The 27,075-nt window shown below is 44.4% G+C and overlaps 1 protein-coding gene across 5 annotated transcripts in view; it reads right to left on the reverse strand.

The window, feature by feature from the left end:
• The window catches only part of SASH1 (SAM and SH3 domain containing 1), an 862,598-nt gene that overhangs the window by 11,963 nt on the left and 823,560 nt on the right, over nucleotides 1-27,075 (reverse strand). For all 5 annotated transcript variants that reach the window (XM_032651563.1, XM_032651562.1, XM_032651561.1 and 2 more), the window contains 8 exons: nucleotides 23,965-24,097; nucleotides 18,402-18,748; nucleotides 12,801-12,875; nucleotides 10,656-10,799; nucleotides 7,278-7,413; nucleotides 5,475-5,644; nucleotides 4,487-4,696; nucleotides 3,634-3,784 (listed from right to left, as the gene is read on the reverse strand). In XM_032651563.1, coding sequence (XP_032507454.1) covers nucleotides 3,634-3,784; nucleotides 4,487-4,696; nucleotides 5,475-5,644; nucleotides 7,278-7,413; nucleotides 10,656-10,799; nucleotides 12,801-12,875; nucleotides 18,402-18,748; nucleotides 23,965-24,097 — 1,366 coding nt within the window. The remainder of the gene's footprint in view (nucleotides 1-3,633; nucleotides 3,785-4,486; nucleotides 4,697-5,474; nucleotides 5,645-7,277; nucleotides 7,414-10,655; nucleotides 10,800-12,800; nucleotides 12,876-18,401; nucleotides 18,749-23,964; nucleotides 24,098-27,075) is intronic.

Consider the following 27,075-nt stretch of genomic DNA (forward strand, 5'->3'; position numbering starts at 1 on the left):
GTTACCCTCAGGCCAACCAGGGAGAGGAGAAATTCAGAGCATCATGTCAAACGTGGGGGGAGAGCAACCACAGTCTGCACTATAAAGAGGGCATGCCTGGCCTTACGTAGGTTCAAAGTTACAGGAAGACTGTCTTTCAATCATTATGCAGACTAGATGCTTGCTCGATAAAAATGCAAACCAAGAAAACATTTTCTACCTAAAATAAGTAGTTGACGATGAATGGCTTTAATTTACTTTTCTTTCTCTTCACTTCGCCTCCCCACCCCCCCACACACACTCTAAATCAATAAACCAGAAATCTGATGCCTTTTCTTGGGTCATTAAAAAAAAATTGCGGGAAGGCTGAGGGCTGCCATTCCTACTGTCCACTGACCACTTCCTGTTTGTATTTCTCACATGGAAAGCATTTTATAACAGAAATCATGGCAGAACAAGCCCTTAAATTAAAGCACCAAATTAAGAAATGCTATTTTTAAAGTGATTAATGAAAAATTAACTAATTGGAAGCAAAAGAGAAAAACCCTTTCCCCTCCCCCGCACCGAAAGTGGAACATTCTAGAGTGGTGTCCTCATTGTGTGGAGGAGTCTGTGGATTTGGAATGGCCTTTGTTCTAGCCTAGCATGTTATTTTGGAAAATGATACTTATAAAATGAGGGCTTGGAGCTATCAATTACAACCCAGGAAGAGGAATCAATGCAGTTCGTCCTTGGCGAGATAGTTCAGTGTATTGCAGCGGGCAAACAGACTCCAAAGTGCTGACCGACGGGAATAAAACAGAAGACTTGTCCCTGCCACTGCAGGAAAATGCAGACTGTGCCTGCATCTTTCGGGATGCCAACCTCACCACACAGCAGGATACCTGAAGTTATTATGGGGAGTGAAGGGGTCCCTTGCATTGCCTGAAAACCGCAGTTCAATCCATAAAGTCATGAGGCCTATTCAAGGGGCTAGAGCCACTTCCTTCCTGAAGGATCCAATCAGCAGCTACTTGCAGGAACTCAACAAATTTAGCAAAATTCCCTAAAACTAAAGGCTAGTGTTTCCCCAGTAGGTTGTCCTTCTTCATTAGGGAGAATGAAGAGGCGGGGCATCTCTTAGATGTACTGCGCACTCAAGGCCACATCCTCCCCGCACCCCATACTCACTAGAATTAACGTCAAGGCACCAAGGATGAGAAAGAAGGAGAGCTAGAAGCACGAACATTCTCACAGTCGAGTAAGAGCGAAGGACTGGGTTGTGGGGCTGAAACTCCATTTGGACATGACCTGAATTTGGACTAAAGGTCTCCCCAACCCCATCTCAACACACACACACACACGGAGAAAGAATATATGCTAAGACACTGATGAGACATCCAAACATCAAAAGGCGCTTATGCGCAAGGATATGTGCCATTTTCTGGAGTGTAGTTACCTTGGAAAAGAAGGGAAAGGAATGGGATTCTTGGATAGCAGGCCCTCCGATGGGCTTGCAACACTTATGTCTTTAAAAAATAAGCACTGAAGTAAATATGACAAAATGGTATGTGGATTTGTTTTATTTTTCTCTGTACTTTCCTGCATATTTGAAATAATTCCTGATTAAAATTCTTATTCTTGTGAAAACGATTTTGTTAAACGAGAGCTTTCGTCTGGCAGACCTAGGAGAGTGGGTCTGGGATCAGTAGAAGGAACTACCCAGGGACAATGAGAGTCTTTTCCAAATGGAAGCCCGCAGGAAGGCTGGCATTCCCCGTGCACAGATGCAATGAGAGAAGCTGGACCCATCTGAGTGCCAAGCCATGATGCAGATGTGCCTCTTGCTCTTGCGGGGGGCTGAGCTGGAAGATGTGTAAGATCTCTCAGGTCTCAGCAGGTGTCTGGATCTGTCCAGTCTGACAGAAATGTATTGTGTCCCTCTAAGGTATCAGTTACTTAGAGTACTTCTTAAACACAATGGATTTAAAAGCGCCGAATGTAGCATCTTCTAATCCTAGGATAATCCTGCATCCGGGCACTTGGCGCTCACTGGCACCCCTGAGCCCTTGAAGCCTTTGTTTTAGAACCACTAAAAAGAAGTACCAATTTATGTATGCGGGATGTTCTATACAGCGGCACAGCACAGATTCAAAGTAGGATTTATGAAGAGGCAAAGAGCCTTCCTTAGACTTGTGAGTGAGCATGATGAGGGGCAAAGATTCCCTCCTATAAAATATGCCCAAGTGCACACCTCAGGACATGATCCCAGGGGGGACAAGGAGTCTTAGCCCTTGCGGCATGACAGAGACAGACCCTGCACCTTAGACTCAGAATTTAGCTTTGCTCCTTCTGTGTCGAAATGCTAAAGGAAACACAATGGATGGAGTTTAAAAACCAGCTGTTCTCAGTGGCTGAGGAAGAGCAAATGAGCTACCTTACCGAGCAGATGTGGTCCAGGAGACTAGATGATTGAACGTTAATTGATATTCATACAGCTGGTCGGCCATTCCAGGCACCGGGCCAGGCTCTGACACAACCTGGCCACAGATCCCCAAGGTGTCTCCTGGGGAACTCCAATACTAAAGAGACCAGGTTATAAAGTGATATTAACTCTGAAACACAATTCCCTCCAAATCTATCCCTGAAGGCAGTGTGTTTATCTAGGGTTTAGGTATCTATTTGATGGTGTGTCATCAGTTAATTTAGAGGGAGGACTTATTAAGCAGAAGTGAATTTAACTGCACTTGCTTCCATGTCTCTTGGGCCTGATACATTCAGTAATGTACAATTTTTTTTTCCACCATTCACCATGATTTTGGTGTGTCTTTTAGCAATGGAAATGCTATTAGCTACTGATATCCCTGAAGCAGAGCATTTGAAAGAAAATGCATTTGAATTCAGTAACTGGCAAGGATACTCCCCACTTTGTGATGAATAATTTCAGGAATATTTCTGATGTCAGATTGAAGAATAAAGAGCAAGATAAGACCGGGCTAATGGAGCAAAGGACACAGTGTATTCAAATAACTACAGGAAACCTGTGAGCTCACTAAATTCTCTTCATGGGTTGTAAAAATGAGCTATCATTTTAGCTGAGAAATCGCAGCATGGAATTCTCTGCCCTACATATTCACTCGAGATTATTTCCTGCTTCTTTAACGCAAGCTGATGAATTTCATTTATTCATTAATTAACCTATTCAATCAGAAAACAACTCCTCATGTGCTTTGAGAAGTAATTAACCCTTGGTGGGGCAAGATACTCCCAGTTTGTCAGTTACTCTTGTGCCCAGGTATCCTAATGACCTCCTGAAGGCTGTACATCCCACCAGCCCACAAGGTGGCATGAACTGTGTGTCTTAAGAAAACTGCAATTCAATTCTCAGTCACTCAGAGGAGCGTTTACCTCAACGATTACCTAGAAACATTCCAGGAAAGAATAGGCTAGTAAGGTTTTCTTTTGCTCCTGCATTGGCAGGAAGGTCTGCTTTGGGAATCTATGTCTTTGTGCTGTTTGACAGAATACAAAATTGACCTTGGCTTTGGAAAGAGTAGGATCGAATGAGTGACTCCAAGGACCCAAGCATATGCTCGCAGCTTATGGGACGCCTGCTGGTGACCTGAGAATGTAGCGGATCTAACAGTGAACACGTCTGTGCTGGGAAGGACTTACTGTCATATTCCTGTAACAGCTCCACGGCTGTCAAGAGAACAGCTCTGTGCTCTGGGTCCCGGATATTTAACTCGTCCAAATCTTCCTCCTCCAGGAGCTTAAAGGTGTCCAAGTCTTCATATCCATTGAACAGGAAAGTGGGCATGTGCTCCTGGAGGGAAACAAGACAGAAGTGAGTCAGCAGCCCAGCCATGTGATCCACGACCGATGACCGGCCTCAAACCCCTAAACTCTTTTTCCATAGTCATTTTTATGCTAATTCAAAAATTAGTAAGTATCCTTTGTAGTACAGTCTGTACCTCCCAGTCATACAGCATAGTGGGCAGGCGGGGTGCTTCATCCATCAGGGGTTAAGAAGATTTACACTGCAGGCTGAGATGACTCCACTGGCTTGCGTTTTAATTGTGCCCTTGCTGTGAGCCGAAGCCTGTAACGCCACCCACTGCACAGCGGAGGAGATTCTTCTTTCATTTAGAGCTGCTGAAATCCAGCTCACAGAGACCTGTGACCTCCTCAGTAGCAAGACAGTTTTGCAAGGAGGAAACAGAATCTACCACGTAGACCACCCCCCCCCCCCCCCAGATGCCGGGAGTAATGGCAGGAGAGAGGGTGGAAGGGAGAATCCTTACGGCCTCTGAGAAGCCAAGCAGGGCGCCAGGAGTTTGTGCTTACAGCCCTTCCTGGTAGTGGCTTGAAGCTCACAGCTCTTTGGACTAGGAGCTCATTGCAACCTGGATTTATGCTATCACCCCCAGTGGAGGTCAAGGGCAGAGTCACGGTGCTGGTAACTATTTCTGTAGGATAATGGGTACTCATCATAGCAGATGCGGGGCCAGGACAGGACGGAACTAACTTTGAGGTTGATGCGATCCAGGAGATCCTCCACCGACTTGGGCTGGGGGGGTCTTCCTTTCCTCCTCCTCCTGGTGGGGCGCTTGGGCTTCTCCTCTTCCTCGTTGAGCACGTCCACGTAGATGAATTTGAATGTGCCCACCTTGTTGTTCAGCAGGCCCATCCAGGTGCCCATGGGGGGTTTGCTGATTATGTCAATGATGTCTCCTTTCTGTGGCCCAGGGAACAAAGATCTTTCCGTTAGGTATGTTTCCAAGCATGAACCATCTGTCAATCAGAAGCGTGAATCACACGCATGTGAAGACACTAGGAAGACCAGAATCAGGGCTCCGCGAGTCACCTGCTACGATTGGGAGCCCGGCAGATACCGGACAGGGCACTCCTGACCGTGCCAGATCTCACGGAGGCCCAAGGGCCCATCCCCTCTGGCCTCCTGCAGCACAGGACAGTGGCCCGAGGTGTCCGTCCACCAGGGCTCAGGGCTGGGTGGGCACCTGGCTCTCTAAACGCCCTGCCCTTACCCAGAGAGCACCTACTTCTTAGGAAAAGAATTCCCACCAATCAGATGTCAGTGGCAACCGCTGTCCTGTAATCGCTTCATACATTTCGTGGAACCCCATCTGTCCCATATGAATGTCACTGATGACACAGAAAAGCCAGATACATCTCTTCAGTTGGTGAAAGCACAGAGACTGGAGGGTGGAGGGCAACAGGAATTCTGGAGGGAAGCTGAGGTCAGAGGACAGGGCCAGAGGGATGAGGTGGTGACAAAAGAGGATTAACACAAGACCCTCCTCCATCCCCAAATGCTGGCTGGTTCTCTGTTTCATTTTCCACTACAGAGGTCGAGACCGGCTTATCAAGGTAGCAGAGACACTGGCCAGTCTGCACCACAACAGCCAGCATTTAACAGTAAGGAGAAGAGAACACCTCCTAAGGCAACAAGGCACCCCTTGTTGTTACTGCTCCAAGGCCAGGCAGACACACACCTTGAGCTTGAGTGAGTCTGTGTCATAGGGGCTGGGTGTGAAGTCGGTGTGCACCCTGGCGCGCCCACAGAATGGGCCCCGGTACGGGGGCTCCTCGTCATCACCGTCTTCTGACTTAACACTCTCCCTGTTGCTGGTCGAGGAATCGGTGGTGCTCACTGTTTGACCACCTGTACGGGAAAACAGGCAGAACACGGGTCAATACAGATTTCCTGCACAGCAAAGCTGAAGGCACTGAAGGGGGTGGGCTTCCCTGGTGGCGCAGTGGTTAAGAATCCGCCTGCCAATGCAAGGGACATGGGTTCGAGCCCCGGTCTGGGAAGATGCCACATGCTGTGGAGCAACTAAGCCCGTGTGCCACAACTACTGAGCCTGCGCTCTAGAGTCCGCGAGCCCTAACTACTGTGCCCGTGTGCCACAACTACTGAAGCCCGAGTGCCTAGAGCCCGTGCTCCGCAACAAGAGAAGCCACCGCAATGAGAAGCCCGCGCACCGCAACGAAGAGTAGCCCCCGCTCGCCGCAACTAGAGAAAGCCCGTGTGCAGCAACGAAGACCCAACATAGCCAAAAATAAATAAATAAGTAAATTTGTTTTAAAAAAAGAAGGCACTGAAGGCATCACAGGCTAGGAAGGTAAGAGCCAGAGGAGGGAGTCACGAGACACAGCCAAATGTCAGGACCAGAGCAGAGTCCAGGGGAGGATCTGAGTTTCCTGACTGTTCTCCCTAATCAAGCCCCTAATCAGACAGGGGCCTCCATCAAGTTATCTTTATGACCAGGGAATCCAGGTGACACCAAGACTCCCTGATAGAGGACACCACCCTTAACATTCATAACCTCTCATTTGTCAGGCATACTAGTTTTACCCCATTTTACAGATGAGGAAACGTAACCTGCTCAAGGCCAAATGCTTTTAAAGTAGTGAGTTTAAACTTGGTCTCTTCCCCCATAGCATTCGGCAGACACCACCATTGGACCAGGAGTGGTTGCACAGCATTTGTTTCAGGGACATCTGTCATTCTCTTCTCCTCTTATTATTTTTTCCCCCTATTTCTTAGTTGATTATTTTATTGCCCTGATAATAATGTTTTAATCAACATTTTGTATTCATAAAAGTTATGAAGACATTAGCTTTCTTTGTCAAGCCAGAAGAGAATTATTGGCACTTCCCACTACCCGAAATGCATCAGGGAAAAATAACATTACATTATTGTGTTGAATTCTGCATAAAATGTTTCTGATTAAGGATTGGAGAATGAAGAGAAGCATCTGTCTTCTCTTTTATTAAACCCCCACTAAAATGCTAACAAAGGAATTGGATTCACTACGACAAGGAAAATGGCAGGGGGCAATGCACAGATGAGAGATTTTTACCAAAATCTGTAAGACAAAAAAGTGGTCAGAGGATCGCTAATTACTACTGTAGGTGGAGGATGTGCCCAGAGGTCAGGAGAGCAACGTATGCGCAGCAGGGCCCTAGTCCTCTCCTCTCAGTTTGCTGCACACCTTCATGAGCCCTTCCCCTTGACCTACTCCCCCACCCCAGTCTCCAGATCTTCTGCTGGCGTGCTTCCCCTCTCTCCTCCAACCAAAATCATTACCCTCAATTTTGTGGCACTGCTAGACATCAACTACTAAACAAATAGGATTCTAGGGCCAGCTGTTTTGCAGGTCTGTCTCTGTAACAGCACCTTAAGGGTAAGAACTTGGTCTAATTTATCTTTAAACTGCCTGAACCTGACACTCAGTAAAAGTCTGATTTTGACTCCAAGGAAATCATCTACGTTTGCAAACTAGACCTACTCATTGAGCTTTGACCGCTCAGAGAACTCCGCAGACTCTCCACAGAACCTCCGGCTTTGAGCTTGGGCTTGTCCATGTGTTCGCTGTCAGGCTGAGAGGATGGAGGGGAGCCCGGCATTCCATCAAGGCCTGAATCCTGAAATGGGTTTTGACAAAATTATGTTTCACCAGAGTGGATGGGTGTCCTTTTGTAATTCACAGCAGTTTAGCCCTCAACGACATCAGTCAAATCCATCTTTACATCCAAGTCTGATTCTTTACCCAAAATGTACCTTCCTTTTTCATCTAAATCCTTACTTCATTTTAAAGTTGTGGTTCATGTAACTATTAATTAAACACTCAGAAAGTATTTTTCCTACTCAAATAGATATTTTTGAAAAGAATCTATCTACCTTGTAGACAAAACATTTCGTTAAAGGCTCAGAGACTCTTAGTATACTCCCTCGTTCAGTAATAACGCTGGACTTCAAATGTAGATCGGATACAACCCACTAGTAATGTAGTATCCGGAAGTATCATCATAGAATATTTAATCTATTTGAAGGGAAACATTTACACACACACACACACACACACACACACACACACACCCCACACACACAAAGCACAGATTCTTATATTTCTGTTTACACAAATTACAAAATTGGCTAATAAAATACCGACTTAGGACCCAGATATACAGTTGACCCTTGAACAACACGGGGGTTAGGGGTGCCGACCAGCTTTGCAGTTGGCCCTCCTTATCTGCGGCTCTGCATCTGTGGATTCAGACAACCACAGATCGTGTCGTACTGTAGCGTTTACTACTGAAAAAATCCACCTATGAGTGGACCTATGCAGTTCGAAACCTGTGTTGTTCAAGGGTCAGCTGTACAGCAAACATACCATTTTTCTGTCTATAATACAATTTCCCTAAGTCACCCTACGATTTTAGCTTCTTTCACTCCTGTTGTTACTAAACAGCTGGGAAGTCCCTTTTAGATCAGATGCTGACAGTAGTGACTCAGCAGTACTTCGCACTTTTGGGGTGGACAGCCCCCCATCCGCACATGGAACTATAGCACGCTCATTTGATTTGAGGTGCTAATAGATAAGACAGTATCACACTTTAAAAAGTCTGCAGTCAGAACCGCTTACTGGCCCAAAGAGAACACTTTCTGGCATATTATTACACAGCCACGTGAACACAAAACCATCTAAGGGCAACCTGTTATTTGCATAATGCCGAATCATCAGAAGGGCTTTGATGAGATCTGCGGAGCCCTGCAAACATTTAAGGACAATAGAAAGGGCAGCTTCTGATCCAAAACACACTTCTGCTTTACATTTAAGGAAAGCGAGCAAACAACCGCGACAACTACAAACAGAGGGTGCATCGTTAGGAGGTTACTGAAGCTGCAAAGGATGAATTCCTGAGGTTTTCATTCCTCTTTTCTGAATCATAAAATAAGCCACCTTTCCAATTAAAATCTTTTTTAAATGCTTCTGGAAAAAACCTCCCAGTCTGAAAACCAGCAATACCAAATACACATCTCTGATACTGTATGTTCACAAATGCTTTTTAAAAATTATTAATTTATCCATCACATATTTATTGATTACAAGAAGAGGTACTATTTCAGAGGCTGGGCATACAGCAGGAACAGAGCAGATAAAAATCCTTACTAAAACAGTCGGTGTCTTTGCTAGAAAGTTTTTTTTTAAAGCCTTACAATGTTAATTTCCTCTCTCTAAAAAGCATTATAATGATTCCTTCTTTTTTTGATTATGTGCAACGACCACTTTAAAAAAAAACAGAACTAAAACTACAAGACGTCTATATAGTAGTAAAATTATAGAAAAATGCTCAAAATGACATGAAAGTTCTATGCTCATGACCCACGAAGCAGAAGACCCCTAGGAATGTAAGTTTATAAAAGCTTTTAGTGGATGTTTCAATTTGGGGGAAAAGCCAACTAAATAAAGTGCTTTAATTCGTGGCACTGCTTTCACTGGCATAATGTCTGTCTCACTCGAGCGTGCACAGCTTGCTTCATGGCTGGGCAGAAATACAGAATCACCATCACTCCCATACCCATAGGGACAAAAAACGAAAAGATTAAGGAAAATATTCGTGGAGAAGAGATACTGGAGGCAGCCAGACTTCCCCTGAAGGTCTAACCGGCCAGTTTCTCAATCTGAGCACTCTCATCGTTTTGCACGGTTAATTCTTTGTTTCCATGGACTGTCCTGCCCCTCATAAGATGCATCCCTGACCTCTATCCTCTAGATGCCAGTAGCACCCAACACCACCCCACTCTGACCCACTGCCACTATTAAAAATGCCCCTAGCCAATGCCCCTGGGGTTGGTGAGGGAGCAAAATCAACACCCCCCCAACACACCCCCAATACCCCACGAGAACCACTGCAATAAGCTGAAGATGTGCAGGCTTTGTTTGAAGCACAGCGCGGGAGGCTGGCTAGCTGGTTCAAACAGGGCGATGCTTGGTTTTTAGCTCACCATGTCCACCAGAGGGCAGCAGCTGAGCAAAAATGCCTGCTTTCCCTGCTGTTCTATTTGGCAGATAAAGCAGCATTACCTACATATTTCATAAGTAGACAAGCAGTTCACAAACGGAGACTTCAACAGACTACAGAATGCAGACTATTAAGGTGCCAGAGGAGAGCGTTTTGAAAATCTAATGGTCAAATTATCTCAGGCCCAGCCTTCCAAGTGTCTTTATTCCCTCCACCCATAAAAATAAGATCCATAAAAAGAAGGTTATGTTCCTAGAGATGAACTTATAGAATTGGGGAAGGAAGTGGTGTCAGTTCTGTGATGTCTTAAAGTCTGCAGATAGGGATGGTTAGTGAACACACCCCTGCAGAAACACGATTACTGTGTAAGTCTTGCAGCCAGGAAGCACTTTCTGACTTTACTTCTCAGACTTGCTACACGCTCCTAAGAACAACTTATGCTACATTTATTTGAAAAGTCGGCTAAGAAAACTTAAGTGTCTTTTTAAGGTTTGATTCTGGTGATGTCCATTGTGGAGCAAGGAATATTTTAGAAAATAAAATCCTTCCTTTGTGTTCTAATTTTTAGTGCTTATTGCATTAAAGAATAATCATTTCTTTACATGTCTGTCTTTTTCTCTCTGTACATAGAAGTCAGGGCCTGCTTTGTATTCCCAGCACCAAACCTGGTGCTCGGGTGACCCTAAGCACTTAATAAATATTTGCTGAATCCAATGTTTGTCTACATAAACCAAGCATGGTCCTGGAGCCTGGTTAATGCCTGTGAATATATTTAGCACCATTTAAAACCTCAGACCAACAATCGTCAGCTTTTCTTGTTGGGAAGAACCAAGGGGGCTTTTTGCTCAGCTGTCACATACCTGCTCAGAGACAGAGCTGCTGTATTTTTTAGACATTCTCTTCCTCATTGTCTCTTTCACTGATTTCACCTTTTTTCCAAGAGAGATTCGGGAGGCGGTAGGTGATTTGATTACTTCTTTATACACAAAATCTCCTTCTTTACCCTGCAAAATAAAATGTTATAAGTATCTTAATCACAGAAAATGAAGCCCACAAACAGGTTTTATTATTCAAACCATGAATGTCCTACCTCTCAGCAAAACATTGGCATGCTCCAGGATCTCCACATTTTTCTTATGTTAACTCAGTGCTATGTTATTTATCTTTTTGATTAAAAATTAAAAGCTATTGACTAAGTGACTTTTGCTTGTTTGTTTGCTTAAAGTGGGATGTGAGTCACTTTGTTTTAGTATATTATTATATATATACTAAAACATATATTATTATACTTAGTATATTCTTCTCCTGGTACATGTTTTCCCACCATTTTAAATACCCAAGGGGACTGTATCTTATCAATAAGGAATGATTTAGATGAACCAATGTTCACTTAATCCCAGCAGCGGGGAAGAAGTAAAGGATAATACTACTGAATCACCCAAGAAAGTGGTAAGAACAAAATGGCAAATCTCAGTCATTAGAAGTCCAGCATCTGGGGACTTCCCTGATGGTGCAGTGGTTAAGAATCCACCTGCCAACGCAGGGGACACAGGTTCGATCCCTGGTCTGGGAAGATCCCACATGCTGGGGAGCAACTAAGCCCATGAGCCATAACTACTGAGCCTGCGCTCTAGAGTCCATGAGCCACAACTACTGAGCCCGCGTGCCACAACTACTGAAGCCCATGCACCCTAGAGCCCGCAAGCCATAACTATTGAGTCCATGGACCACAACTACTGAAGCCTGCACGCGCTCTAGGGCCCGTGTGCCGCAACTACGGAGCCCGTGTGCTGCAGCTACCGAAGCCTGTGAGCCTAGAGCCCACGCTCCGCAACAAGAGAAGGCAGCACAATGAGAAGCCCACCCACTGCAATGAAGAGTAGCCCTGCTCTCCGTAACTAGAGAAAGCCCATGAGCAGCAATGAAGACCCAACGCAGCCAAAAAAAAAAAAAAAAAAGTCCAGCATCCGATCAGATTTATATCATTGTAGCACTTCGTGTGGCCAACTCCTAAGACTGTGTCAATTTTCTTTTCTGAACAAGTTAGATTGTGGTCTCCTTTCATTCTATTTTGCATTAAAAAAAAAACAAAACATTCCCCTGAGGGGAAAAAAATCATACTTTTTACTTTTTAAAAGACTGACCACATAAAATTATTGGTTTATAAATCAATAAAATTTGATATCCAAATAAGATAGTTTTATTCTTCCAGGAAACTCTCAAACACTTCAAAAAATCATAGATGGGTGCTTTCGCTAACACATGGCCATAACAACTATAAAGCACAGAATCCTAATTTCACAGTTGCATGACCAGCTGCACAAGGGGAAAACAAAACTGTATGGAAAACTCACCTACAGCTCTGGGACCTCAGAAAGTAAACCTTAGGGAGAACCTGTACGCTGTAAAGGTGGCCTGTCCCCGGACTGTGATCCAGTGGCAGGTCTGAGCAGGCGGTCACCTTGGCCCTGAGGAGTCTGGCTTGCTTTGGCCCCAAGGGGACTGGGATCATTTCAGGATACCCCAGATCAGAAAGACATACGCTTGGTGTAGGGCTACGCACTTGGCCTATGACAAGCCTGGTTTTCAGAAATGCTGTCACATACTCTTGGAACCCAAATCACAGGGCTCCACGCTGTGGCCCTACCTATGTGTCACAGTCACGTGCACTTGCAGCTAGTATGAGCAAAAAGCACACGTGCACCAATGACTAAGACCATCTAAACTCATCTGGACGTGTGACTTGAAGAAACCTGGAAACCAGGGTATTAAAGAAATGATGCTTCTGCAAAGAGAGCGATGGAGGCCACAGGTGGTCATCATTCAGTCCATGTGGGACTGTGAAGAGTCTTTAAGATGGGGAAATCGAGCTTCTCTCCAAATGCGATTTAGGATCCCGAGGAAAAGGTCACCCAGTACCGATTCTCAAAGATACTAAATGTGAAACTACGTCAACCACATCACTTGAATCCAAATCTTTTGCTTCCCCTCTGATGTATACTCACCAATGGGTCAGAATTATTACTGCCAAGGTGCAGAGAACGATTTGTCAAGTCAAATCCTCCAAAACTGCAGGTTCTCTGTGGAAAGGAGAGGGCAGAGCACTAACAATGCAGTTATGCTAAGATCCTCCAGTAGTGTGCCAACCCAACACACGTCCCCTTTGTAGGATGTCACTGAACCACAAACGTGTTACAGGATGAGAGTAAGAGACGAGAAATGATGAAGAAAAAAAATACATGATTCGTGTTATAAGGAGACGCCACTCATTTTGCCCTTCCACAGGCCACTGGAAGTGTGCCTACACCAGAGGTTCAGAATCCCCTTCACAGGCAAAAACCAACTGGTAAAAAAAAAAAAAAAAAAAAAAAAAAAATACACCAACCAAAAAACCATACATGTGTTAAGTGCTCTAAGACTCCCTGTCTCTTAGCAACAAAATTTCCCTTCCAGACCCCTTAATATCGGCTGCACACAGTGGTGATAATGAGGGAACATGTATTAGGGAACCCATGTGCTCAGAGTGGTCTTGGAAACCCAGATGTGAAGTCCTATAGCCCTGCCACTGACAGCAGGCTTTTCTGAGGGACTCTTGTTTTGTTTAGTTTTAAATCGCTGAGACGGAGGGAAAAAGGTTATGTTTATAGTAGAGTCCAATCAGGCCAAGAGGATTACTCACTCATTGCTTCCCTGACCTAGCCAAAAATGCTGATAACTCTCCCATCTAACTGCCCAACTTAATTACTTATGACCCTTTCCTCAGAGTGTATGAAATAAAGATACCACATTTGCCCAGAAAGAAAAAGATTGATTCCGTGACTGTCTCTGACCACACTACTTTAATTTCAATAGGAAAAACACTGATAGAATGAAAACTTCACTGTCCTTTCGGTTCGTTTCAAACTTTATGGAACTGCATATGTTTCAGTGCTTTTATATTTCCAGAACTTGGTTTGAATTCTCTGCTGTTTTTCTAGCAAAAGCTACTCAAGCACCACCTCTCCCCGCCAACCCCCAAATCTTTAAGAAAAAGGAGAAATTCAAAGCACATTAATTTTTGTTATCACCGATTACCTTCTTAAGCAATTGGTAATAAAATGTGAATCACAGATTTGGGTGCCAATATTTTGTATTACCCGTTTCTCAGAGAACTCTAGTTAACAGCTATCAGAAGGAAGAAATGAACAGAAAAGCACAACATATACTATAAACATTGCTTTTTAAAAATAAATACACCTTAGATACATATTAACTGAACTGAGAAAGTAGAAACATCCAGGAAGGAAAGTGCCTAGGTTTTTGGAATCACACAGATAGGGACCCAAATCCTGGTTCTACCACACTTAACTTGCTGTGTGACCACAGGTAGAGTACCGAACTCGCTGAGCTTTGGTTTCTTCATTAGTAAAATACTATCTATAGCCTATATTTGAGACTTCTAGCACACTGCCTGGCACAAAGCAGACACTCTAGGAATGCTGGTTTCTTCCATTACTTTTCATTAGGGCCACACTGAGAATTTGGTAGCTTGTCCTGACAATTGTTATGTTGAAGTTTAGGCTTAGTCAACATTCTAAATATGCAAATGAAGAACTGGAGCTTAGTTCTGGGCCTTATAATTCTGGGAGCTTCAAATGTAAAACCAGAGCAATCCCAGGAATGGGCCAAGAAGTGAAAGATAGCAGGTGTAGCAGAAGGAAAGGCCAGGAGATGCAGCAGTGTTATATTTCAGGATAACCGACATTCAGGATATCACACAGCTGTTTTTCTCCTTCAGCAAAGCTGTTGCTGCAGTTTTAAATAATCAACCACAGACATAGCCTTCAATGGACATTATTCTCATTTTATATAAAAATATCAATGGACAATCTGATTTCCCTTACAGTCAACTTAACTGGACCTATATCTACTCTATAGAAAGAGAAAGACCTCTGTAAACAAAAACACTCACCAAATCCCCTAATCTGCAAGCAATGTTATGACCATCTCTCAAGGCTAATTTTTAACTTTAACTTTCCCTTTGCAGCTTATAGTGCCAAATAAATTTTCTCATTTTTGCAAAGGCAGTCATTTTATTCTAGTTCCTCTCCTGTGACTCAGGGCTCCACAGACACAGTATGGCGTCCAGATGCCTCATCGTTTTACGGCTTTTGTACTTCCCTGCTTTGAATTCCAACACCGACTGCAGCACTGGAGCCCAGCATGTTATTTCTGATGCATATGAAATAACTGACAAAGAATTTATGTGGAAACTACAACTGCAATAAATTAGAAGCTCGTTTATGTCTTCATATGACTGCTGCAATGCATTGTCTCCTAAAATAAGAAATTTAGAGGAAAGAGTGGACTGGTTTTCTTAACTACCAACTAAAACCTCTCCCAGTGACATGCTAAGATATTTGGAACTGATTCTTCTTTATCAATGGAGGATGAACAAAATATAACCGTCAGCACCACCTGAACTAATCTCCAACTCTTTCCGTAATGTCAGGTAGTTCTTGAAGCAGCACTCTTTCAACAGAGAAAACAAGAGAGAACAGTAAAAGAATGTAAACCAATCTCTGGTGGTCTACATGAATAAAGCTTAAATGAGGTTTTTCAAGTTCAAACATCTCCTGTACAGATAATTACAAGAACATTTTAGATAGATGCTTGTGGATGAGAAGCACCAGTCAATGGAATGGTCATGCAGCTGAAAACACGTTTTGGGGGGGTTTGGATTTTTTTTTTTTTAATGGACAAAAATTCCAAAATGTCATGCATGTCTGTTTCCCCAAACAAAAATTGAATGACCAAATAAAAAGCAAAACAAGTGACCGTTTCCAGTGAGTACAAAGCATTGTCATTTCCCGGAGGTTTCATCAAGCAAATATGGCATTTTTTGAAAGACAAAAAGATCAAGGTTGAAGAGTAAAGGAAACTATACTTTTGAATAAAATGAAAGAGATATATGACAAGAAGAAAGGAAAACAATTTTTAAGTAAACCAAGTAAAGAAATTATTTTAATCCCTTAAAAAAACCCAGAAAAACAAAAAACCCTCTTCTGTTGTTAAAACACTTATATTCTGGGACCTCCCTGGTGGTCCAGTGGTTAACACGCCGCGCTCCCACTGCAGGGGGCACAGGTTCGACCCCTGGTCGGGGAACTAAGATCCCAACATGCTGCGCAGTGCGGCCAAAAGAAAAAGAACTTACATTCCCCTATGTTCTCTGAATAACTAGAAAATTAAATTTTGTTTTCTTGATTGTACAATTATACTTACAAGAAACGGTATGTACAAATTTCTGATTTAGCACTGAACACGTATTTCAGCAAGTATTAAAACTGTCCAGTACTGCCTCAAGTTCACAGTACTTTAAAAATACCCAGCCTCAGGCTGGTACTGGGGATAGAGGTTACAGAGTGCCACTTTTACAGGGGGTGGAATTGTTACGTGAAAACAAGCTTGTCCAAATGTCCATACTCAAACGTCAATGAAGAATTAATCACTGGCTCACAATGTGCACACAAGGGCCCACAATGGCACAAATCTTAGAAATATAACTTCTAGAGAGAAGGTCCTGATGAAGTTCTATCATTAACCTGGCAATAAATAATATAAGGGATACATGAGCAACTCAGGGCACTCAATCGGAAAAATTCTCAGTATTGCATGATTTGAACCCATGGGGCTGAGCCATCAATTTACAGAGAAGAAGTGGATCTGTTCTATCAAGGTCATGTCCAAAGGTACAGAGGCAGATGAACTAGGCAGAACACCTCGGAAGGTAAAAAAAAAATTATACCAAGACTAGGTAGCCACAAGTATTTCCCAAAAGATCTGTGGGTCAGAACTGAAGGAGTGACAACAAGAAATAATAACAAAGAACTGTTATTTTACAACAAAAACAAAACCAACCGAGGCTGTTGCCATGACAAAGAGCCAGAGGAAAAGCTGTTAACTGATAATATTAAAAGTGCTGCAAGATTTGTAAGAATGTGAAAAAAGTGGAGATCGAGCAAGAAAGTCAACACATGGGAATATCTGGAAAACCTAAGGGCTGGTACGGACCTAAGCATCCTTTAAGGAGGGCATTGACCCCCAAAGCAGAACTTGATTGAATGAATTTAAATTACAGCAACCGTCTGAGGAAGAACATGTTACAAATGTGAAGGAACTCTGGGAGAAGCCATCATGGGAGGTGGCAGTACAGTCTACTCCTTCAGACCTATAAAAGGGGACAGGCCAGCAGACCCAAGTGGATTAAGCAGGGCGCCAGGAGCCAGGAAGCGCACAGTTCCTCCACGCCCTGTGCCATTTTACATGGGCTCTTGTGCAAACTAAAAGTTGGGTGGGAATTTCAGGGGGGAAATCCCTATGTTCTCCAGTTCAATATAAGTCTTGCCCTGAAAATGAATTTTACTAGGTCTCTAATAATTCAGTAATAAAATTGAAGACCATATCATTATTTGAAAGTAAATACTTTATTCCTTGCTATGTACAGAATAATCTATGGGGCAGTGGAGGACATTTCCAAACGCTGATCCTTTTGTTTAAAAAGATAAGCACATCAAATATACTTAAGTAAAACAAAAGAGCTCTAATTTTTCTTTCCTTTTAGATTTGAGAACTTTCCGTCTGCCCCTAGTAATAAAAGAAAGTACCTTACAGTGTTTTTTCGAATCACCAAATTGGCGAAGATGATGGTGGCAATCTACCGTGAGCTAGTTCCTACTGTTTTAACTCACTGAGAGAAGAAACATCTCTTTTAAGGGCAAAACTTCCTTCTGTTTTGAATCAGCTTCCTTGAGGCCAGGTGACATGATGGCTGCGACTCAAGACAGCCACTTCTAGAAGGAGGCCAGACCCCACTCCTGTACTCTGAGAGCCCTTCTCTGGATCAGCTTCAATGTTTAGTTTTAAATTAAAACTCAAACAGCTTCAACTGGCAAGAGGACAAATGGGAAAGAGGGAGAAGCCATTCCTCAAGGAAAGCGGGGGTAGGAATGGAGGTGATGGAGGGACAGAGCATGAGAGGAGCGGGGAGGACGCCAGGCTGCACGCAAGAAAGGCCATAATGCTTGACTGCACATCACAGAAATGACAAGGCCGTCCCCATGACCGTCTTTGTGACTCACGGACTTCTGGCGGATTCTCAAGAGAACCCTTTTGGTACAGCGGTCCACCGTGGCGGCCCACTTCCTCCTGGTCTCCTCCTCCTCCAGCAAGCACCGTCTCAGGTCCTGCTTCTCGGCCTTGCTCAGGGTCCTGTCTGAGGCAGGACGCACTAGCTGGGTCAGGTTCAGGTGGCTGTACAGGCTGCGCTCCACCACGTACGTGACATTGAACTCGCTGACGGAGGGGCGCCCGCGCACCCTCCTGCCGGGGCCGCCACAGACCCCGCCCCCTTTGGGTTTCTGCCGGAGCAGCTGCAGGTCGCAGGTGGTGCTGTTGATGCCTTTTCTAGAGGGACGCTGGCAGAGGAAAGCTCTAGAACAGGAATAATTAGTATCCGTTTTCTTCAAGCGGATCTGCTTCCGCACGCTCTGAACCTCCTCTAGGGACACTAGGAGGTGGTGCCGGCGACGGTGGCTGTCGTAGAAGCAAACACCATCGGTACTTACCCCGTGGCTCAGGGACCCGAGACCCTTCTTCATCTCCCCCTCGGTGAGGGAGCGGGACACCTTCTGGGCCTTGTCGTCTTCTGGGTAGGAGAAGAACGTCCCCATCTTCTTGGGGGGCTTGATCAGGCCCCGGCCCTCTCCTTTGCTGAAGGTTTTGACCAACTTCCGGCCGGCACCCCAGGTGTCCAGGCTGCTGGATGACGGAGAAGTGGTGAGAGAGTCTGAATCATCTTCTGGAGGTTTCTCAGGAGAGGCATCAAAGAAAAATGGCTTCTTGTGCACTCCAGAGTACAGGGCAGACCTTTCATCCGGGACCGGGGAATTCTCAAACACCTGTTCCTCCCCGCCTGGAGGGAATCAACACAGACACAGTCACGGGTTCCTGTCAACAAACCTTTGCGTTCTCTCACAGATTTGCCTTTAGACCCCCAACCCTGCAAAAAATAAGCTAAACCATGCAGCGACCACAGTGATGCCCCTCCCCACAATCACTTACCCTCCATAAACCCAGCTCCTGCTTAAATAAATGCATATAAAAAAGAAAATAAACTGAGCAAATAATGGTTTCACACAGGCTTAATGTTAAAAGGTTTCAGATGTGATTTCTCCTCCTCCTCTCAATATCTTTGTAGACCAAACACCTTAACAGACCTATTAAAAATGGCATTTGGACACTCTAAGCCCATCCATAACACAATATTCCTTAGCATTTAACGATAATTATCCTTCCCAGTTTGCAAGTGCAATCCTCAGAAGCTAGGAATCAATCGTTCTCCCTTCTGAAAGGCTCTCCTGTTGAGTCTGGTTGGCTTTTTATAGTCAGAGTGTGATGAATGCCATGTGGCTGACAGTAATTTTTTTTATTGACACATATGCCATTTAAGTAATTAAGTCACCAAGGGAGAAGTCTGGGTGAGGAAACACCATAAAGGGTCGTAGATTGCAAATGCAACTGACAAATGGTCCCCACTTGATAAGCCAAACACAAAAAGTTGCGGAGCTGGGTGATCCAAGACAGACATTCCCATCAACGCAGGCCCTGCTACAAAGCAGCAAGGGCATTTAAGGGCCTGGACACGCAAGCAGCCCCATGGAGCGTTCCATTTCTTCTCAAGGATTCCAGCTCTTCAAGCCATCACTGGAGGCAGGTATCCAGCCAAGACTTCCAGAGACCAGTGGAAAGGTTTGGACTTGCTGGCAGGAAAATTGAGTTCTTTTCTGCATGTGTTATGTGAACATCTGTGAGAAAAGAAGTAGGTCAAACTCTGGGTGTAGTGATCCTAACTGGCTGTGTCCCTTTAATTATAAGGAAACTTTTGAGCACTGCAGCTTTCTGCCGGCTGAACTGTGAAGGGGAAAAAGCACCAAGTTCCTTGCAACAGATGGATGGCACTAAATACACCACCTGGGATGAGGGTCCCAGTGCGTGGTTAAATGTCAAAGATAAAGGGAGAGGGTGGCTCGCTCCAGAGGGGCAAAAGATGAGTGACTGGTAGCAGGCCTTTAAAATTCCAGAAGTTTCTTAGTTTTCCAACTGATGGGAATTACAGTTACAAATATAAAAAAGACTGCTGCTATTAAATACAACCCAAGGTTGACTTTGATGTCAAGGAGATGGTGGTGGGGAGGGAGATTCAAAATTATATCTGGTCCAAAGTTCTCCATCACCTGCAGTACAAATATATTCACTCAAGAATTATTCCCGGATCTTTCAAGGGAGTTTAAAAGCAGGGTCTGTGGTTCTGATGAATACTGGCCGGACCAGAAGCAGTGTGCACACATCGTGAATGTCTCCCGCTCCTTCCTCAGGACACCTAATATGGACTGAAGACCAAGGGTCCTTACGTTACTGGAAGTAAAAATGGCAACCTCTTCCGGATACTGTCTACCCTCCACTTCCAGGGATGAAGTGATGGGGCTGAGAGGCATAGCCTGGTGGCAGGGGCAGCCCAACAGAGGACTTTTCTCTAAAAGTAGTCCAATCACAGATCATGACTTCATATTTAGCCCAGGTGTCCAGAGAGGTGTGCAAAGGCCCTCATTTACGCACAGTCTTAAGGGGCCTTGGGGAAGTTAAGGACCTGTCACTCAGCAGTGGTCTGGAAATTTTCTGGATTCTATATTTGGCGTTGTCGTCAGAGATTCCAATACTTCGGTGTCACATTTGAGTTTGGGACCAGCTGGTTCACACATGCCTGTGATGTATGTAGCTCTACTTCCCGGTTCTGGCACGTCGGCATCTGGTAAAGAGTTTGGAGGGAAACATGGCAAATGCTTCCAAAGAGGCCACCTTAGCCTGTGCTGGGGGCAGTCCTCACGGGGTACATGAGGTTCTTCTGCCTATGCCTGACCCAAGGCCTGAAATCCCAGCCCGGACTGGATTCCTTGGGTTTAGAGCATTACTTCTCCCATTCACCTCTGACTTGAAAGTACAAGTATCAGGTCAAAAGTACGACAATCAAGATGCTCTCATTCCATCATCATTTGGCGTGTGATTTGCTTCTTGCTCAGCTGAGATCAGAATACGGAAGGGAAGGTGATTCTGACGAGAGGAAGGAGTCAGGAGACAGGATGGCTGAATGCCAAGAACACAGATTTATGCCCTAGATTCCAGCCCTGGCTCTGCTACTCACCACCTCCATGACTGTGGGCAATTATTTCATCTCTCTGAGTCTGTTTCCTCACCTGGAATAATGCCTACCTATTTTATTTTATTTTATTTATTTTTTCGGCCGTGCCATGAGGCTTGTGGGAATCTTAGTTCTCCGACCAGGTATTGAACTCAAACTGGACAGTCAGGGAATTCCCACTGCCTACCTATTTTATTAGTATCTCTTATAAGGTTATTGAGAGGATAAAATTAAATGAAAAGAGATATGGGAAGGTACTTCATAAGCTGAAAAGCACTGTACAAAAGCTAATGATTCATTAGCAGGTTACAGATGAACTGGAGAAATGAGGGAAGAGAGTGGGTGGGTATCAGCTTTGGGTAGAAGACACAGAAATGGCTGGATGAAGGGCGCTGCCCTGGCCTACAAGTTCATATTGCCTAAGGTCAATGCACGCCCCAGATAAGGACTTGCAACTCAAGTTACAAGGGTAAGACTGGGTGATGGATTGTAACTCTCCTGGCTTTTCCAAGACTCCAGAGCTGGGGGGTGAGAGATGGGGTGGGAGCAGAGTACAGACCCAGGAGGTAGAGGAGTCAGGCTGCTCAGACGTTAACTCCGGGTCTCCGGCCAGCTGGCTCGGTGACCATGAGTAAATTACTTCCCCTCTTTGTGTCTGTCGGAGTTTCTTTATTTGTGAAATGAGGGTAGTATAAGTGCCTGCCTCTGGTGGCTATTCTGAAGATGACATATTAACAGGAACATAAAATCTAAAGTGTTTAGGAAAGTGGCTGGCGCACAGAAGGCTCTCCGTAAAGGCTCATTATTATTCAGACAACTTAGTATTGGCACAGGCATGAGGGAAGTCAAAAGGATCGGCTCTTTGAAGGCCCAGGGGCAGGAGGAGGGGTTGCTGGGAGTATGAATCTCTCCAGCTTTGCAAAGCAGGTGCCAAGGTGGCCTCTCTGTACCAGCATCAGTTCTGTTGCTACTGAGGAACCGCAGAACGTTCTACCGTGCAAGGGATGGAGGCGTTCTCATCTAGCACAGTGCTGGTTGCAGCCTGCAGTGGATGACCTCAGCTGCACACACACCTGGGGCCTCTCCTGGTGACAATGGCAAGCCTGGTCAATAGCACCCCAGCTCCCCAGACACCAGACGTGTCACTGGGGATTCAAACTCACTAAATCCATCTTCCGTCTAGGACACCTCATTCATATCACGACGAATCAAAGTTCAGAGCTAAAAGTCCGTATAGTTATTACTTTTTACCCTACAGCTACCTCTTTTGGTGTATTTCCCCATTTTTTCAACTATGTGTCTCAGAGACAGTTGAATTGATTTATTCTGACATAAATATACAAATGAGAACATTTCTGCATTTTTATGAGTGTTATTCTAGTGGAAAGGCTGCCCCAACACATATGACTATCACATACGAAGGGGCTCCTGGGTGGTAGGCCCAGGACCAGGTACTTCTCCCATTTATCTCATTTATGGACAAGACCCACCAATCTATGCATGATATATGAGATTTAATTTTGGCAAGCATGCATGAGGTTTGTTTTAAAAATGTAACGCTCCCAAGGTTGAATGATGGCTCTTCCATATGGTTCTACTTAATATTACCAAACGACACTGTGTGTGATTTCAGTAAGAGCTGCCACGGGGAGAGGAAGTCAGGCTATATTCTGTCCTGTGAAATCATGACAGACAGGCAGGTATTAAAACAGCCTAATGTAAGTCAGCATTGCACCCGGAATTACCATGCAAAAGACACCCAGATGAAACCCTGGAACTAAACACAACTCTAAGTTTATGAAACTGGCCGTGAAGCAGATAGAGTCTCTCTCCCTCTGTCTCTCCCTCTGTTTCTCTGTCTTTATCTCCACTTTCCCACCGTTACCCCCTCACCTTCAGTATTCCTCCAGGGGATTTAAACTGATAATTACGTCAAACAAAAATTTTAAGAACAGCAGTAATAACAACAAGAAACCCTCATCTATTTAAATAAAGCGGAATTCAGTTCCCTCCAAGGTTTGATTTATGTACAACAAAAAAGCCTCTATAATGATATTTTTTAAACCTACCTGTTAAAATTTTGAACTTCCTCGCAAGGTAGATGTGACACTTCAACAAGTAATGTGCTTTAAAAAAAAAAATTCTTTCCAGTACTTCCTTCAATTCACTAATTGTTTTCCAAACAGGAAATCTTACCCTTTTATTGTAACTTTTGGGAAGAATTTTACAAGATGCTGCAAACACACTTTACTAACAATAAGAAAGATGGACACGGTTGAGATTCAAACTGTCATAACTGCACTTCAAAGGTTAACTACTCATTGCAATAAATCCAAGCTCACGCCGCTTTTGACATTATTGCTTCCTCTGACAAGTGGCTTAGCCAGGGATCTAGCTCTTAAGGATCCACGTAGAATGCGAGGTCCTTAAAGCCTCATTGGAACTGAGACTTGAGACTGTTTACAGGAAGAACAAATCATCCCTCAGAGATCTGAAAGGACATTAAGTGCCTTGTTTGTTAGATGTTTGAGATGGAGGTATATTAAATTTGGACTAAATTCACAGGGTTAGAACCACCATCCTTTTGGGAGCAGAGGCTTACGCTCAGAAGGTGATACAAAATAAAGTTTATATAAAATGGTGTAAGGTCAAAATGAAAGGCGTACCACATCTTGAGAAGATTTCATTGTCATATGCTAATAATACGCTCCCCTCTTTGTAATGCTGAAATAACTAAGCCCCTGGAATGCTGGACGCCAGGATCCTTCATCCCAGAAGGTACTGAGCGTTGCCCTGCTCACCTGCAGACTCGAATTCTCCCTCCGCCAGCCTCAGCCGGAACTCAAGCCATTTTCTACTTCCATATTTTCTACTGACAGACGGACCCCAAATGATTGACTTTGGAATAAGCAGGGTGGAGTTTGCTTTTTTACCTTCAGAGCTGGGCTTCTTCATTTCTTCCACCCTGATTAGTTTCTTTCTCACTCTGCGAGTGGAGTTTACCAGCTTGTGTAACCTCTTAAACTTCACCGACTCTTCCGTCTCATCATCCGACTGTTCTCTTGACTGTCAAAGAAACAAAGGAAAAGTTAATCAGATAATTGCCCGGTGCAGCTCCGCCTCACTGCCAGTCTGAACTCTGGGCAGCTCTGCAGCTGAACTTGGGGCACCGACAAAGCTGCCCAACAGGTTCTTGGAGCAACACGTATCATCATCTTAAGGTCTAATTTGGTGGAGAATTAGGTCCTAGGCACCACAACACACACTGATGCCCTGGCCCGGCATGTGGTGCATTTGTCTCAATGACTTCCGGGTCTCTTTCAGAGAACTCGGGCAGGATGCTCTCCTAGGCCGGCCCTGTAATTCCAGTTACACTGCTGTGGTTTGGGCCAGGCTCTCTGTCTGGCCCATCAGGACTCGCCGTTTAACGTGGTCATCGACTACTTCTCCAAACCCAAATTCTGTTGACTTGTTCCAGTCCTCCCCGAAAATCAAAAACAGCAGGGCAGGAAAACGGAAGAGATGCAGAAAGCCATCTTCGGTCCCATCTGTGAGGACCGTCGGCCATATCTCAGCCATCCCTCCTTCAGCCTCTCCCAGCTCCTTCCGAGAGCTCACAAGGCGAGCATGGGGACAGGCCCTGCATTCCTCCATGAGGGACAAGGGAAAAAGCTGACCTTTTCAGCCATACAGTCCCGTCCATATTCCCCAGCATCCCATTTCGTTCTGCAGTGATTCAAGTATGCTCAGTCCAGCTGTTTTCCCTCAAGTATCAAACATTACAGAGAGAGAGAGAAAAAAAAAGTCTCTCTGCAGCAGTGACCCAAGCGAAAAACAATCCTTTCGTTGTGAACAAAACGCGGGTCTCGTTTCCAAGTTAGCTTCAACATTCAACATGCAGCTTCCTCTGTTTTATCTGTTCAAAATGTGAAACAGAGTCTCCAACTCAGTGGATGAGCTGCCCGGGCCTGGCGCGCAGGTATCCCCGGGAGTGCAGAGCCCGGCGGAAGTGCGCAGCATCCACAGAGCCCAGGCCGCTCGGAGCGGCTCCAGTTCACCCCGCGCATCCTGCCAACAGCCTTCTCTCCATCTCCTCCAACCTAGTTCACTGACAGAGTCCAGAGAGAAATGCCTCCAACCAAAAACAAACCACATCTCCGAACACGAGCCTAATAAGGAGAACTCCCCCCTCCAAGAAATACTCTTGTTAATCCCAATTTTATAGAAACTAAATAGGTAAGCAAGAGTTAGCAGAGAACAGTTCAAGAGGAAATGAGGTAGGGATTATATTAATTACTTAGGCAGAAAAAAACAGTGCCTGCTGTGAGTCCACAAGTATTTCTGTAGCACTCTGGCCCTGCATAAGGGAGATACGACCCATATCATGGCCTCTGTCCTCGCCCTGGAGTCCCCAGCACTGGAGCCATTGCACTTTCTCACTGCAAAATTATAAGCAAACCATTAACTCGCTAAAGAATAATTATTACAACCCATGAATGGCCAGTCATCGGGACAGGGGTATTTCTCAGGCTTCCCTTCTGTGAAGTATGTCAATGTCCAATTTCTTTAAAGGTCCTAGGTAAAATGTTGCATACACATTTCAGAATGAAGGTTAACTGCTGGTTACCCGGTAATGAAGAGCAGAAATCAACGCCCAGATAACAGGGGAAGGAGGATACATTGCATGCTGGTAATCAGGCTTAAGGCATTTGGTCTAAATCTTAAAATGTAACAAATTAAAATAATAAGTACAGCTTCTACTACATAATGGCAATCGTCTGATTTGAATTTTACTTTTTCTTGGATGAATTGTTGGTTTGCGATGGAATGGTCAGAGTGGTCAACCAGAGGAATGAGAACTTGGTTAGCCCTCATTCTGGGTAATCAGCACCTGAACAAAACCACAGTGCCTGGAGTTACACACAAACACTGAAAAACATGCTGCCTTCTTGATGTATCTCAAGAGCCAAGTACTTCTAATAGAAGAGTCAACACTTGATTACAGAAAGCTTCTGTACCTACACATCTAGACCACCTATAACCCTCACGTTAAAAAATTCTGAAGTCAAGTGAAAATGAAATAAGCACAGGTTGTCCGTAAATCAGTTCCAGGAAGCTGCATCACAGGATGAAGATCACTCATACCTAGCCTGGGGGTTGCTGGTGGTGGTGTGCGTGGGGGCTGGGGGGAAGTAAAAAGAGAAATGGGACCTGGAAAGGAGTAATACAAAAATCTTGAGTCCACCGAAGACACAAATCACTTGTAGGAAACAGACCACCGGAAGGAGCTTTTCAGAGAAAAATCAAAACAGTTGAACCAGGACAACAGATTTCAAGGCAATGACCTCCCCTACCCCACCCCATGCCCCACCAGTCCTACTTTCCTCTGCCCCAGATTCACTGGGGCGAAAAAGAACATATTCCAGGTACCTATTTAATTGCTTTCACATGTTCCATCTATTTTTGAGGAACAAGAACTCTTTAGAACTTTGAGTTAGTGTTATTTTTCTTTTTCTTTAAAAAAATGAAAAGTCTGGAGGTGTTTGCCACTGACAAATCCCAAATCATAGCAACCAGTAACTTTCTTTGCATTAGCATGTTTTTGAACACTAGATGAGATAGATGCAGCACAATTTATATGAAGAGACATGCAGGATAAAACCAAAGTCATTCAAGATACATATATATATCTTATCATTTTAAAAATAGAAAATCTCCTCTTAAGTGAGCCCGGAAGTCACTGGAGGTAGTTGAACAGTGTATCCCAAGGATGCTTTTTATTGAGAGAGGTGTTGACTTCTCGCTTCCTTCTGAGTCCAGAGGAAAAAGAGTTGTGAAATATTTGCCTTTAAAAAATTCTCTCCAGCTGTTTCAACATAAAGACTCCGTAAACGGCATGCAGTTTTCTTTTAAACTAGGGAGTAAAGCTTAAATTCCTCATTTCGCGTCTCTCCTTTTAAATAAGCATGTGCCACTTCCCAAATGCTGAAGAAAAGACTTCTCTTTTTATTCAGAAAATACACCCCCCCCAGAGATATATGTGT

The sequence above is a fragment of the Phocoena sinus genome, chromosome 12 (assembly GCF_008692025.1).
Source record: "Phocoena sinus isolate mPhoSin1 chromosome 12, mPhoSin1.pri, whole genome shotgun sequence".
In the NCBI taxonomy this organism is placed as follows: Eukaryota; Metazoa; Chordata; class Mammalia; order Artiodactyla; family Phocoenidae; genus Phocoena; species Phocoena sinus.